Consider the following 13286-nt stretch of genomic DNA (forward strand, 5'->3'; position numbering starts at 1 on the left):
CTTTTACAAGTGGTTGACCAGTTTTCCCAGCACCACTTGTTAAAGAGATTGTCTTTACTCCATTGTATATTCTTGCCTCCTTTGTCAAAGATAAGGTGTCCATATGTGTGTGGATTTATCTCTGGGCTTTCTATTTTGTTCCATTGATCTATATGTCTGTCTTTGTGCCAGTACCATACTGTCTTGATGACTGTGGCTTTGTAGTAGAGCCTGAAGTCAGGCAAGTTGATTCCTCCAGTTCCATTCTTCTTTCTCAAGATTGCTTTGGCTATTCGAGGTTTTTTGTATTTCCATACAAATCTTGAAATTATTTGTTCTAGTTCTGTGAAAAATGTGGCTGGTAGCTTGATAGGGATTGCATTGAATTTGTAAATTGCTTTGGGTAGTATACTCATTTTCACTATATTGATTCTTCCAATCCATGAACATGGTATATTTCTCCATCTATTAGTGTCCTCTTTGATTTCTTTCATCAGTGTTTTATAGTTTTCTATATATAGGTCTTTAGTTTCTTTAGGTAGATATATTCCTAAGTATTTTATTCTTTTCGTTGCAATGGTGAATGGAATTGTTTCCTTAATTTCTTTTTCTACTTTCTCACTATTCGTGTATAGGAATGCAAGGGATTTCTGTGTGTTGATTTTATATCCTGCAACTTTACTATATTCATTGATTAGCTCTAGTAATTTTCTGGTGGAGTCTTTAGGGTTTTCCATGTAGAGGATCATGTCATCTGCAAACAGTGAGAGTTTTACTTCTTCTTTTCCAATTTGGATTCCTTTCATTTCTTTTTCTGCTCTGATTGCTGTGGACAAAACTTCCAGAACTATGTTGAATAGTAGCGGTGAAAGTGGACACCCTTGTCTTGTTCCTGACTTTAGGGGAAATGCTTTCAATTTTTCACCATTGAGGATAATGTTTGCTGTGGGTTTGTCATAGATAGCTTTTATTATGTTGAGGTATGTTCCTTCTATTCCTGCTTTCTGGAGAGTTTTTATCATAAATGGATGTTGAATTTTGTCAAAGGCCTTCTCTGCATCTATTGAGATAATCATATGGTTTTTATTTTTCAATTTGTTAATGTGGTGAATTACATTGATTGATTTGCGGATATTGAAGAATCCTTGCATCCCTGGGATAAAGCCCACTTGGTCATGGTGTATGATCTTTTTAATGTGTTGTTGGATTCTGATTGCTAGAATTTTGTTGAGGATTTTTGCATCTATGTTCATCAGAGATATTGGCCTGTAGTTTTCTTTCTTTGTGACATCTTTGTCAGGTTTTGGTATTAGGGTGATGGTGGCCTCATAGAATGAGTTTGGAAGTTTACCTTCCTCTGCAATTTTCTGGAAGAGTTTGAGGAGGATAGGTGTTAGCTCTTCTCGAAATTTTTGGTAGAATTCAGCTGTGAAGCCATCTGGACCTGGGCTTTTGTTTGCTGGAAGATTTCTGATTACAGTATCAATTTCCGTGCTTGTGATGGGTCTGTTAAGATTTTCTATTTCTTCCTGGTTCAGTTTTGGAAAATTGTACTTTTCTAAGAATTTGTCCATTTCTTCCACGTTGTCCATTTTATTGGCATACAACTGCTGATAGTAGTCTCTATTCCACTTTAAACAATTCAAATGTTGTTTGTTTTTTCAACTGAGGCAAGGACAACAAACGACAACAAATGACTCATTAAATTTTGCCATTTTAACTGTTTATTTTTAAAAAGAGAATTTCAGACAGTCATGGTGCAGGGGCTCTGTTGCAGCACAGAAGCTCACTGGAGATTCAAGAGAGGAAGAAGCAGACTAGATTTTCAGCTTTTCTCTCTCTCTCTCTCTCTCTCTCTCTCTCTCTCTCTCTCTCTCTCTCTCTCTGTCTCTCTCTCTCGAAGCTGAACTGTCAAGCCACAGATTTGAACAAGGAGGCATCTGTTTCTTTCAACGATAACTCAGGTAAGCCCACACTCGTGAGAGTTCTGTGCCGTTCATTCCTAGTTTTCAGGCTATGCTTGAAAAAGAAAAAAAAGTCTAAACAAATTTGCCCTGTTTTCAGGGAAACAGAGTGATGCTAAAGTGAGGCCAGTTTGCAGGACCTGTAATCTTCTTGGGATTTGGTTTACCCAATAGTGGCAAAGAGAACATTACACAAAGGGGCTGACTGGGAAGGACTTGCTCATTGACACGAGTTTTCTGTGCCATGTCGCTGGGTACAGGTTGTCAGTTTTTAAGATACTTCCCTCTGCATAGGAAAGGGAACTAAATGGCAAGGCTTCTTGTGGAAAGAGGAAAATTCAAGTAACTAACAGATCAAATAAAGCACATTTCTGGTTTGAAGAAGAGTGCACTTTCCCGAGTCGCGTTTTTAATTCACTGAGTCTCTCAGAAAGGACTCCGTGCGAGGGCAGGGGTTTGGCGGCAAGTGGAGAACTAAGGATGGGAGCAGGTGGGGAGGAAGGAAGGAAAGAGGACTCAGCCTCGGACAACCATGGCAGACCTGGAAAGGAAACAAAAGAAGGCCACGGAAAGCAAGGGGGGGGGGAGTCCCCCACGGAGAAGGGACCCTAGAGGAGAGGTGGGCGTGGGGGTAAGACGCAGCAAGTAGGGCCACAAACGAACCCAATCTTCTGACTCACTGAGTGAACTCTGAGCAAGTGACTACATTTCTCTGAAAACCAGCAATCGTAATTCTTTCCACCCACCTCCTCAGCTTTGTGCAGACAACTGAGGCATGGTTGTGAACATGCTCAAGAAATATAAGGTTCTTTCGTGCATCATAACTCAAAAATGACCATTTTTTAATTGACCTCTGGTCTCTCTGTCTCTCAGGAACAGCCATGGGCCAAAATGAAGGCAGTCCCTCTGGTGAGTAAGTGACCTCCTGTGCGTGGCATTTCTACCCTACTCTGTGCCTGAAGTGAAAGGGAAAGTCACTCAATCGTGTCCAACTCTTTGTGACCCCATGGATTTCATGGTCCATAGAATTCTCCAGGCCAGAATACTGGAGTGGGTAGCCTTTCCCTTCTCCAGGGGATCTTCCCAACCCGGGGATCGAACCCAGGGCTCCCACATTGCAGGCGGATTCTTTACCAACCGAGCTCTCAAGGAAGCCCTATTCTGTGCCTAGTCTGTATAAAAATCATGCTCTCCTCTAGAATCACAATATGAGCCAGCAACTGTTTCTTCATCGGAGGGAATAACTTTGCACTGTTCATTTCAATTTCCCTGGTCCAATCATTTCACTGGTGATCGTGACCACATCTCTGCCCAGCCAAGGTCAGAGGACCCATCTCTGGCCCTGGAACAGGCAGGTTACTTACCCACCTGGAGATGGAACCACCATCTTGGCTACACATTTCTGATCTTCAGAAAATTTGCCTTTTAGGGGGCCAGAACCGAGTGATATAGACAAACTGAATGACAAGATACATTTCTAATTCTATCTCATCCCCCAGTTTTCTTGGATCCAATATGACAATGCCCTGCAGACCTAGAGAAAGCTAGATGCTTTAAAATCATTATCTTGTTTGATCATAGACTCAGCTTCTACTTTATAAATACAATATATTTATTATGAGAGTATCTTCTCCCAGATATTTCCTTATCATTAAAAATATTCCATTGGCATGACAGTATGGTAATAACAAAATAAGTTTGCTCTTTTTTCCTTTTTTTTTAATTGAAATATAGTTGATTTACAATGCTGTGTTAGTTTCAGGCATGCAACAAAGTGATTTAGGTATACACACAAACACAAATATATTCTCTTTAGACACTGTTACATTACAGGTTATTACAAAATATTTAGTACAGCTCCCTGTGTTCTACAGTAGTCCTTGTTTGTTATTTTATATATAGTAATGTGTACATTTTAATCCCAAACTCATAATTTATCCCTCCCCTGCCCCTTTCCCTTTTAGTAGCCAGAAGTTTGTGCTCCATGTCTGTGAGTCCACGTCTGGTTTCTGTGATTTATTTATGCTGCATCGGGTTCGTTGCGGCACTTGGGACTCTTTGATGTATTGTGCGGGGTTCATTAGGTGCAGCACACAGCCTTTTCTTGCAGCGCATGGGCTTAGTTGCCCTGCAGCATGTGGGATCTTAGTTCCCCGACCAGGGATTGAACCTGCGTCCTCTACATTGGGCCATCAGGGAAGCCCCTATAGCTGTTTTTTGTAAGTGAATTCATCTGTATCCTTTTTTTTGGGGGGGAGACTCCACATATGAGCGATATCATGTGGTATTTGTCTTTTTCTTCTAAGTAAACTTGCTCTTAGCAGGACCTCATACAAAGAGTCACCCAGCTCACTGTGCCAGAGGATCAGAGCTGAGAATCATTCTGGTGGGCAAAACAGGAACTGGCAAAAGTGCCACAGGGAACAGCATCCTCCAGAAGCCAGCATTTGAGTCCAGGCTGAGTGCCCAGTCCTTGACGCAGACTTGCAGTGAGAGTCGGGGCAGCTGGGGAGGCAGAGAGGTGGTGGTTATTGACACACCAGATATGTTTTGCGGCAAGCACCTCTCTGACTCCCTGTACCAAGAGGTGCAGAGGTGCTACCTGCTCTCTGCCCCAGGCCCCCACGTGCTGCTCCTGGTGACACAACTGGGCCGATTCACCACGGAGGACCAGCAGGCTGTTCAGGGGGTGAAGGAGATCTTCGGAGAGGGTGCCATGAAGCACCCAGTTATTGTCTCCACCCGCAAGGAAGACCTCGAGGGAGGCTCCCTGAGGGATTATATCCAAGGCTCAGACAACAGAGCCCTAAGCGAGCTGGTGGCAGCGTGTGGGGGGCGAGTGTGTGCCTTTGACAACCGTGCTACAGGGAGCATCCGGGATGACCAAGTGAAGGAGCTCATGGACTTGACTGAGAGCCTGGGGACAGTGGAAAGGGGTGACCTCTACACTAACAGGCTGTACAGCCTTCTAACACAGTCAGACTGTGGGCCTGTACAGTCAGAGGAAAGATTGCAAGATGTCAAAAGGAGCTTTGTAAAATACATGGAAATTCAGAGACGTGGTACAATCGTGGCCAAAGCAAACTGCCTGAGAAAAGCCCTAATCCAAGCTGTGCTGTGTATTGTATGGTGTGCTCAGGTGTCTGCCGCATTGCTCATTCAGTTATTTTGTGTATTGCACAGGACGTGTGATTTCTTTTGCCGCTTACCCTTTAGTATGTGCAGTTTATTCTGTAGTTTACTGCTAGTCGTACCCAAAAAATTAGTGATGATTTTTAGAAACACCGGTAGACTGGAATGCAAGACTCCTGTGTCATAGTTGCCAATCAGTGCCTCTTCATTCGCTGTCATATCCTGGGTAAGTTACAGTTGCCCACCCCAGATAGTCAGTGTCTGATATCGCAAAATGTTTGAGATTCTGTGAACTGTTTAGATCTCAACCTCATCCTATTTGTTAATGAATCAAATGATTTTAAAATTTCCTGTTTGTTTTGAAATATAATACCAAAACCTTCTGAAAGTTATAAACATAAAATTCCTCTCATTTGCAAGTCTCTATCTAAAGTCAGTTTTATGCTCCTGAAAACTCCATTTCTTCTTTATACTATCACTACTGCTTCTGAATATAACAAAAATGGCAATAAAATTTCTACAAGGTATAGTAAATTAACAAGTGAGCTGTAAAGTTCCTGAGATCACATGTCTTTAACTCCATGCTATGGTTTTATCCTCTGAAGATGGTAAATGGACATATGGCTTATTTCTCTGACACAACCAGCTCACGCTCAACAATCACACACAGACACACACATCAATAGTCTGTTTTATGTGCATCAAAAGAAGCTCAACTAGACTTTATCCCTTGTGTCCAATCCCAGTCAGCATTGAAACATACTAGAGGCTTATGTTTCAGACAAGAGTGGACCTTTTGCATTTTCCAGTATTTTACATTTAACATCTTCCTGTTAAATGCAACTAGGATTTATTAAAATAAACACAGTCTTTATGACTGATGAGCTCACTAGATAATTAGGAAAACTCCAAGGAAGCAGCAAACAATACACATAAAAGAGAGGTGGGAAAAAGTAAGAAGGATGTAGAGCTAAAAGCACCCTCTCGCAGCCAGGTAAAGCCTCAGGCAAAGTCACAGGTGGTGAGGGAAGACGCCACACGCGTGCATGAGAACACGGAAAGGCAAGGAGTTATCGAAGAAACACTGGCAGCATCTTCATGAAAGGTATACATTGTGTAGCAAAGACTTAGTCAAGACTCGTCTGTGGTTCGGACTCGGGTGAAGCCAGTGAGGAGCCATATTCTCCTCAGTCTTAAGGAAATACTCACTGCGGGGTCATTCACCTGCAGGATTGGCACTTGAGAAACCTTGGCAGTGTGTCTCCTTCAACTCTGTGCCCTGGACACCAAACTTTCTTCACACCAGTCCTGGCCCCACTAGTCTAGTGGGAGAATGAGAGACCCTGGGCTTCAATAATGCTGAATGGAAAAAATGGAGGTGTCAGTCATTCAAGAGACACTGTACCTGGGGAAAAAAAGAACAGAAAACAGTTGACCTTGGGTCTCTTTCCTACCTGAAAAAATGGGCTGGAAAGAAAGATGAAATAGCAGGTCCCAGCCAGTAGGTTAGGGCTCAGGACAGTCGTCCTTCCCACATCCAGCGACAGTCAACTCTAAAAGGCTTGAGTTGGATTGTGAGCTGACCAGGTCTAGGGCCAGTCCTTTGGTACCTGTTCACCACACCACTGGGTCTTTTACTGACCTCACTCTCATGACCCTCACGAGAGAAGGCAGAATAACTAGAATCGGTGCTACCAGCACAGATGACCAGACTAAGCTCTACATAATGCTAGCTTAGGAATAGTGTAAACGCATGGTGGCTCGGCAGTAAAGAATCCACCTGCCAATGCAGAAGACACAGGCTCGATCCCTGGGTTGGGAAGATCCCCTGGAGGAGGAAATGGCACCCACTCCAATATTCTTTCCTAGAGAATCCCATGGTCAGAGGAGCCAGGCAGGCTAAGTCCATGGGTTTAAGTCCACAAAGAGTTTGACATGACTGAGTGACTAAACAGCAACAGCAGTTCATCCTCATCCTCAATACATCGGCTAGCTTCAAGTCCTTCCACAGCTGAGAAGACATCCTTTCTCAGATAAAACTCTACTTCTGGATTTTTCTGACAGACTGGACCCTAGAGGGGCACCGGCCATAGGGATGTCCAGTCAATGGACAGCTGTTGAGAAAAGCTATCACGTGTTTGTTCTGGAGCAGGAATCACCCTGGACTTTTTTTATATGGGGGAAATGCTTACATGGTAAAAAGTAACTGAAGATTAGATCACTAAGCAGTTCTAAAAAGAGACTCAGGCCTTGGGGTCCTACAAGAAGATATTTGGTATGGGGGTGGGGGAGGGCCCTGCTAGAGAACACAGATTAGTCACAACAGGAGAGAGGTTTTGTGAGATAAATGCTTTGAGCCTACAATGAATGTTCCTGTCTCTTTAAATCATCACCACCACCTAACCCTTCCTCTGGGCTCACAGGAGCTGTGAGTCTCAAAGACTTCCTCTGTGCAGAGTGGAAGGAAACAGCCTGCCACACTCAAAACTGAAGGGAAAGCAGAGATCAGGGCCTTCTTGGATCACCAGTGAGAGCCTGTCACCGGGAAAGGCGAGCCCCGCAGGGAGCAGGAGCTACAACCAACCAGAAGGAACATGGTTCTGAGAGCATTTACTGTCTGAGCACCCAGGCTCCACCAGGCACCTTTCAGGTGAGTAACAGCCGGCCCCAGTAAGATGGGGTGTCCGGATTTGTAAAGATGTCCCAAGTTTCAATAGAGGAAGTCCAAAAAAGGTTTATGAGCATGGTCCCCAGTCTGGAGGGCACACATGTCTGTCTCCTTCCACATTTCCCCCATACAGTAAGAAAAGTCTGTACTCATGTCTAGGAGTAAAATGCATTTTAAAAGGCATTCAACATTGCTCAGATTGAACATTCAGCACAGGCAAAATATCTCTCTTGTGGCCCCAAAGCCATCTAACTTCAGAGCAAGTTACAGTGTGCTGAGTCAGGAAACCATCAGAATTCAACCACGCCCCAGATTCCCCTTCTCCCCTCTGTCCACAATAAGGGACCCTCAAGAGACTAAAGAGGTTAGGAACCGGGTCTTCAACCCCTCATCCTCATGACCCCTGACACGCTGGCTCCCTAATTCAAGTCTCTCCCACCCCTGCTGTAGGAACACCTCAGTTTCCTCATCTGTACAATGAACGGGTCTGAATAAACGACTCATTTCCAAACTCTGATGTGTGGACTGATGATATCAGATACACTGGATTCATAAATCAGAATTTCTGAGCATGGTCCCCCCAGAATCGACATTTTTAAAGAACATTCCAGTAGTTCTGAAAAACAATATATTTGAGAGGCACTGAGTTACGTGAACTTTGAATTTTCAGAGTGTTCAGAATATAGGAATTCAACATGCTTTACAATAAAGAAAAGAGCTATTTATCACCCCAGAGTTCAGGAAGAGCGTATCGCCTTCTTAAAATTTATTTTAAATGGTTTTAACCCACATTTCAAACTATCTGGAAATCCCAGTGACCTACTCGAGAGTTCTGTGGATTCCCTGTAGCACACTTTCTCATTTCCATCTTTGGCGAGGACCTCTTGCTTTAGCTACTCTTCTTCTAGGGTTTGAATCTTGTGGCTCTTTCTTCATTTCTGCTCTGATGTCAATTATGGGAGTTTGTTGATGCTTAGACACAAAATAACTAATCATATCATGTGATTTGTCCTGGGGTAAACTTTACTGAAAGCTTTGCGTGGGGCAGCAGGAGAGCGACTGCAGAAACACAAACAGCTTCAGCTTGAGTTCTGGACAAACTTGGCCGCCGAGTCCTTTGGCCAGAGAGGGGTTATTCACCCAGCCTCTCCCTTCGTTTTTCCTTCCCTGTTGGCGCCAAATGGGGTTGAATACAGTTACCTGCAGAAAACAGGTGGGCGACGTGAGGAGGTAGAATTTGAAATGGATGTTGAAGTACAGACAGGACTTTCAGGCAGAAATGTGGGGTGGGATGAAGGGTCCTGGGAGGGAAAGCCCGAGGTAGGTTGGGAAAGGGCGCTGAAATCTGTGTCTGGAGTGGCTGACTGGGGGCAGGGGTGAAGAGGGGGCAGGTGAGGTGGGACTCATTGGAAATGAGGCTGGAGAAGTAGACTGAGCAGAGACTGTGGGCTCAGGTTCAGAAGCTTGTGTGATCAGGCAAACGACCACAAAATGTTTAATTGTATTAAATGATGTCTGAGTGGGTGTAATCATTGTACTTTGAGACACCTCAGACTTGAGGGCCAGAACATAAAGAGCCAGAGGGGAGCATCCCAGTTTCCCCATATTTAGATACATAAGGAGAAGCCAAACTATGTAGTTATCTAAGAGCAGAAACTCTCCAGATGAGTTTGGGAAATACGTCTGTTTTCCAATTTTCTTCTTGCTTGTTTCGTAGGCCAGAGACCCTAAGGTAGTTCCTTAGTCAGTGAGCAAACTCTTGTTCTCAGGGTTTTCTGAAGCCCACCCTCCATCACCACCCTTGCTGCTGAAACTCCTGGAAAATCTTGTTTCTGACAGCTTACATCACTGACAAAGGTGCTCAGTCTCTTAGTCGTGTCCGACTTTTTCTGACCCTTTGGACTGCAAACTGCCAGCCTCCTCTGTCCAGGAATTTTTCAGGCAAGAGTACTGGAATGGGTTGCCTTTTCCTGCTCCAGGGGATCTTCTTGACCTAGGGATCGAACCCGCATCTTTTGCATCTCCTGCATTGGCAGGCAGATTCTTTACCACTACCACCACCTGACATAGAATCACCTGGAGAAATTAACATCTGAAGTTCACTCATTGGCATGGGTGGGATTAAGTGTTATCATCTCCCCTTTGCTCTTTGCAATTGGAGGCCCTGAGAAGACAAAGCCAAGCTCACCAGGTGTTCTCACAGCATCATCCCAACCCAGACCAGGCTACTCCTTCCCTAAACTCTGATGCTCAGAGGAGGGCAGGAACTATGACCTTCTCACAGTGGGGTCACCAGCATTTTGGACTTGACCTGACATTGTAGACAGTTACACCTATTTGATGAATGAGTGAATGAACAAATTGTGTCTGGGATTCTTTCAGGTAATCATGGGAGGACGGAAGATGCCAAGAGATGAAGAAAATGCCTATGGTAAGAACACGTCTCACAATGAGTGTTTGTCCCCAGGAGTGAGCTCTAGGTAGTAGGGGAATGGGCTAATTCAAGACTGAACAGAGAGAAGTCGAGAGGTGACTCGATGCTGGGGTGAAGCAGCAAGAGGCCTGGGGCTGGCACTTCACCTGGATCTGTACCCCCGCCCTGCAGTGAGATATTAAGTTCTTTGACTAACCTGCAGCTCTGGTCCCAAAGTAAAATGAATAAACAGAAGGCGACGTAGAGGGCATCAGATCGTATATTAGAGAGAACATGATTCACCAGGTAGAAAGTGTTAGGGAACATGGATGGAGGTTATTAGACAGCAGTTTTAAGAGAGAGGAGAAGAGAGGAGGAGGAGGGAGGGAAGAGAGATGGCCTGGTCTTATCCTCCCAAGAGCCTATGAGGACAGCACTACAATATTGATTCTGTTTGTGCAGAAGAGGTTTAACACTTAGATTAAGCAGCTCCCAGGATTACAAGGCTGGTAGAGGACAGGTCTATGACTCAAAGCCCCTGCTTTGGGACTCCAGATAGCCCTCCCGGCTGGGCCCACTGTCCCACCCTTTTCTCCAGTGGGACAGTATCAGGGAAAATAAGACAGAAATTGTCACTGGGGACCAGCTCTGCACAGCCTGGATGACAGATCATATCAGACGAAGTAATGGCCTGTATTACAAAGGCGCATTCTCTAGAGAGATGTTCAGCAGCTGCTGGAGCACCTACAGGTGCACGTGTGACGCCAAAGAAGGGAGAAAAAGACGGGTAGAGACCCCTTGGAGTGCCCAAATCTCACACCAGGTCACTCAGTAAAGGTCTGGCCCCAAACACAACCGTGGAAGCGCTCTGTTCTTTGCTCGCAAGGCGTCCAGGAGACCCGGGGACCGGGACATGTTGCTCTCAGATCCCGAAGCTTACAGACCACCGGTGCCCACAGGTTTCCAGGAGTTCAGGTCCGCCCTGCAGGAGCGCAGGCTGCGCCTCCTCCTGGCCGGGAGGTCGGGGACCGGGAAGAGCGCCACGGGCAACAGCATCCTCCAGCGGAAGCACTTCCTCTCCAGGCTCGCGGCCACGGCGGTGACCAGCGCCTGCGCCACGGGGAGCTGCCGCTGGGCCTCGTGGGACGTGGAAGTCCTCGACACCCCCGACCTCTTCAGCCCCGAGGTCGCCCAGGCAGACCCGGGCTTCGAGGAGAGAGGCCGCTGCTACCTGCTGTCGGCCCCGGGGCCCCACGCCGTGCTCCTGGTGACCCAGCTCGGCCGCTTCACCGCCCAGGACCTGCGGGCCTGGCGCGGGGTGAAGGCGCTCTTCGGGGCGGGCATCGCGGCGCGCGCCGTCGTGGTCTTCACCCGCAGGGAGGACCTGGAGGGGGGCTCGCTGCAGCAGTACGTGCGCGACACCGACAACCGCGCGCTCCGGGAGCTGGTGGCCGAGTGCGGGGGCCGCTGCTGCGCCTTCAACAACCAAGCGGCCGACGGGGAGCGGGAGGCGCAGGTCCGCGAGCTGATGAGGCTGGTGGAGGAGCTGGTGAGGGACCACGGCGGCGCCCCCTACACCAACGACGTGTACCGCCTGGCGCAGACCCTGGGCGGGCTGAGCCCCGAGGAGAGGCTGCGCAGGGTGGCGGAGCTACTGGCTGCCCGTGCGCCGTCGTGGCCGGAGCGCTGGCCTCTGGCTGGGCTGTGGCGGTGGCCCAAGGTGGGGCCGGGGACCCGGTGTAAGCTGGGCCTGGCCGCCCTGCTGGGTGCCCTGTTCCTGCTGTACCTGCTCTGCAGGCGCCGGCCCGAGGCGGTGACGGTGTGACCTTAGTCTTGCAGGTCACCTGGCAAGAAAGGACCTGGACACTTAGGTCTGAAGGGGGATTTCCAAGGAATCATGCTTACTCCAGCACATAGTTTTAAAATAAAGTTGTACCACTTTAAAACATCCTTAAAAATGTGTTTAGTTATTTTGAGGTATTGGTCATCTGCGAGAAATCATAAAATGACTGGCAGTTTTTGGTAAAAAATGGATTCCTAGCCAAGGAATCCCACTCTTTATTTTGAGCTTGTGTGTGTCAGTTTGCTGGTTTGTTTGTTTAGACACTGCCTTCCTCTCTTTGGACTGCTATTTTAAACACACACACACAGAGTTGGGTGGCTTAAAAACAACAGACATTTATTCCTCACAGTTCTGGAGGCTGGAAGTCCATGATCGTGGTCAGGTTTGGGGGAGAGTCCTCTCTGAGATTGCAGAATGCCAACTTCTGACTGTGCCCTCACACTCAATTAGAACAAAACACTAAGTCCAATCATGAGGAGTCTACCCTCCTGACCTAAGACCCTCCCAATGACACTACCTCCTAATACCCTCCTCTCCAGACTAGGTTTTCAGCCTGTGAATGTTGAGGGGGGAGGGGGCAGACACAAACATTCAGACCATAGCCTACACAGACTCTTCTTGATATTTTCTAGTTCTTACAGCTAGTTACCTCCCTTCAGTGTTCTTGCAGATTTTTATTATCATCAAGGAAAGAGAAGTCACAGTCAAACATGTAAATGTTTAATTCCAGGTGACATTGCAAGTGAAAGTCACTCAGTCCTGTCCAGTTCTTTGCAACCCCAGAGACTATACAGTCCATGGAATTCTCCAGGCCAGAATATTGGAGTGGGCAGCCTTTCCCTTCTCCAGGGGATCTTCTCAACCCAGAGATCAAACCCAGGTCTCCCACATAGCAGGCAGATTCTTTACCAGCTAAGCCACAAAAAGAATCCACCTAGCAATGCAGGAGACCCACGAGCTGTGTATTCAATCCCTGGGTCAGGAAGATCCCCTGGAGCAGGTAATGGCAACCCACTCCAGTATTGTTGCCTGGAAAATCCCATGGCCAGAGGAGCCTGGTGGGCTACAGTCCATGGGGTTGCAAAGAGTTGGACACGACTGAGCATGCACACATACATCAGTTTATTTACCAGTACAATGACTTAGAACCAAGAAGTTAAATGTGACTATACTGAAAATAACACAATTTCAAATTTTCTAGCATGTATTATGGTTCATGTCTGTCCCAAATGAAGTAAGATTTGGGGAAAATAACATGCAATGTCTTCAATGTAGTTTTCTATCTGG

The 13286-nt window shown here is 46.5% G+C and overlaps 2 protein-coding genes across 3 annotated transcripts; both read left to right on the forward strand.

The window, feature by feature from the left end:
* Positions 1–1875: 1875 nt before the first annotated feature.
* GIMAP2 (GTPase, IMAP family member 2) lies at positions 1876–5613 on the forward strand. The gene is made up of 3 exons (XM_069588712.1): positions 1876–1943; positions 2817–2852; positions 4268–5613. Exons 2-3 carry the CDS (start codon positions 2825–2827, stop codon positions 5260–5262), a joined length of 1023 nt encoding a protein of 340 aa, XP_069444813.1. The 5' UTR covers positions 1876–1943; positions 2817–2824; the 3' UTR covers positions 5263–5613.
* Positions 5614–7007: 1394 nt separating this feature from the next.
* GIMAP1 (GTPase, IMAP family member 1) lies at positions 7008–12114 on the forward strand. Of its 2 annotated transcripts, none has more exons than XM_069588709.1 (3): positions 7008–7725; positions 10126–10174; positions 11116–12114. In XM_069588709.1, the coding sequence occupies exons 2-3, from the start codon at positions 10132–10134 to the stop codon at positions 11979–11981; spliced, it is 909 nt and encodes a 302-aa protein (XP_069444810.1). In that variant the 5' UTR covers positions 7008–7725; positions 10126–10131; the 3' UTR covers positions 11982–12114. The 2 variants fall into 2 exon arrangements, with proteins under 2 accessions (XP_069444810.1, XP_069444809.1); XM_069588708.1 differs by lacking the exon at positions 7008–7725 and adding an exon at positions 8594–8956.
* Positions 12115–13286: the final 1172 nt, after the last annotated feature.

The sequence above is a fragment of the Ovis canadensis genome, chromosome 4 (assembly GCF_042477335.2).
Source record: "Ovis canadensis isolate MfBH-ARS-UI-01 breed Bighorn chromosome 4, ARS-UI_OviCan_v2, whole genome shotgun sequence".
Classification (NCBI taxonomy): domain Eukaryota; kingdom Metazoa; phylum Chordata; class Mammalia; order Artiodactyla; family Bovidae; genus Ovis; species Ovis canadensis.

What these genes read in the sequence shown, in the direction of transcription:
- GIMAP1 (XM_069588708.1), top strand. Translation starts at nt 8,924, where the DNA reads ATGGGGTTGAATACAGTTACCTGCAGAAAACAG. An exon ending in CAGTTACCTGCAGAAAACAG is followed by an intron (nt 8,957 to 10,125) that starts GTGGGCGACGTG and finishes GGATTCTTTCAG; the next exon opens with GTAATCATGGGAGGACGGAA. An exon ending in AGATGAAGAAAATGCCTATG is followed by an intron (nt 10,175 to 11,115) that starts GTAAGAACACGT and finishes CGGTGCCCACAG; the next exon opens with GTTTCCAGGAGTTCAGGTCC.
- GIMAP2 (XM_069588712.1), top strand. Translation starts at nt 2,825, where the DNA reads ATGGGCCAAAATGAAGGCAGTCCCTCTG. An exon ending in AAATGAAGGCAGTCCCTCTG is followed by an intron (nt 2,853 to 4,267) that starts GTGAGTAAGTGA and finishes TGCTCTTAGCAG; the next exon opens with GACCTCATACAAAGAGTCAC.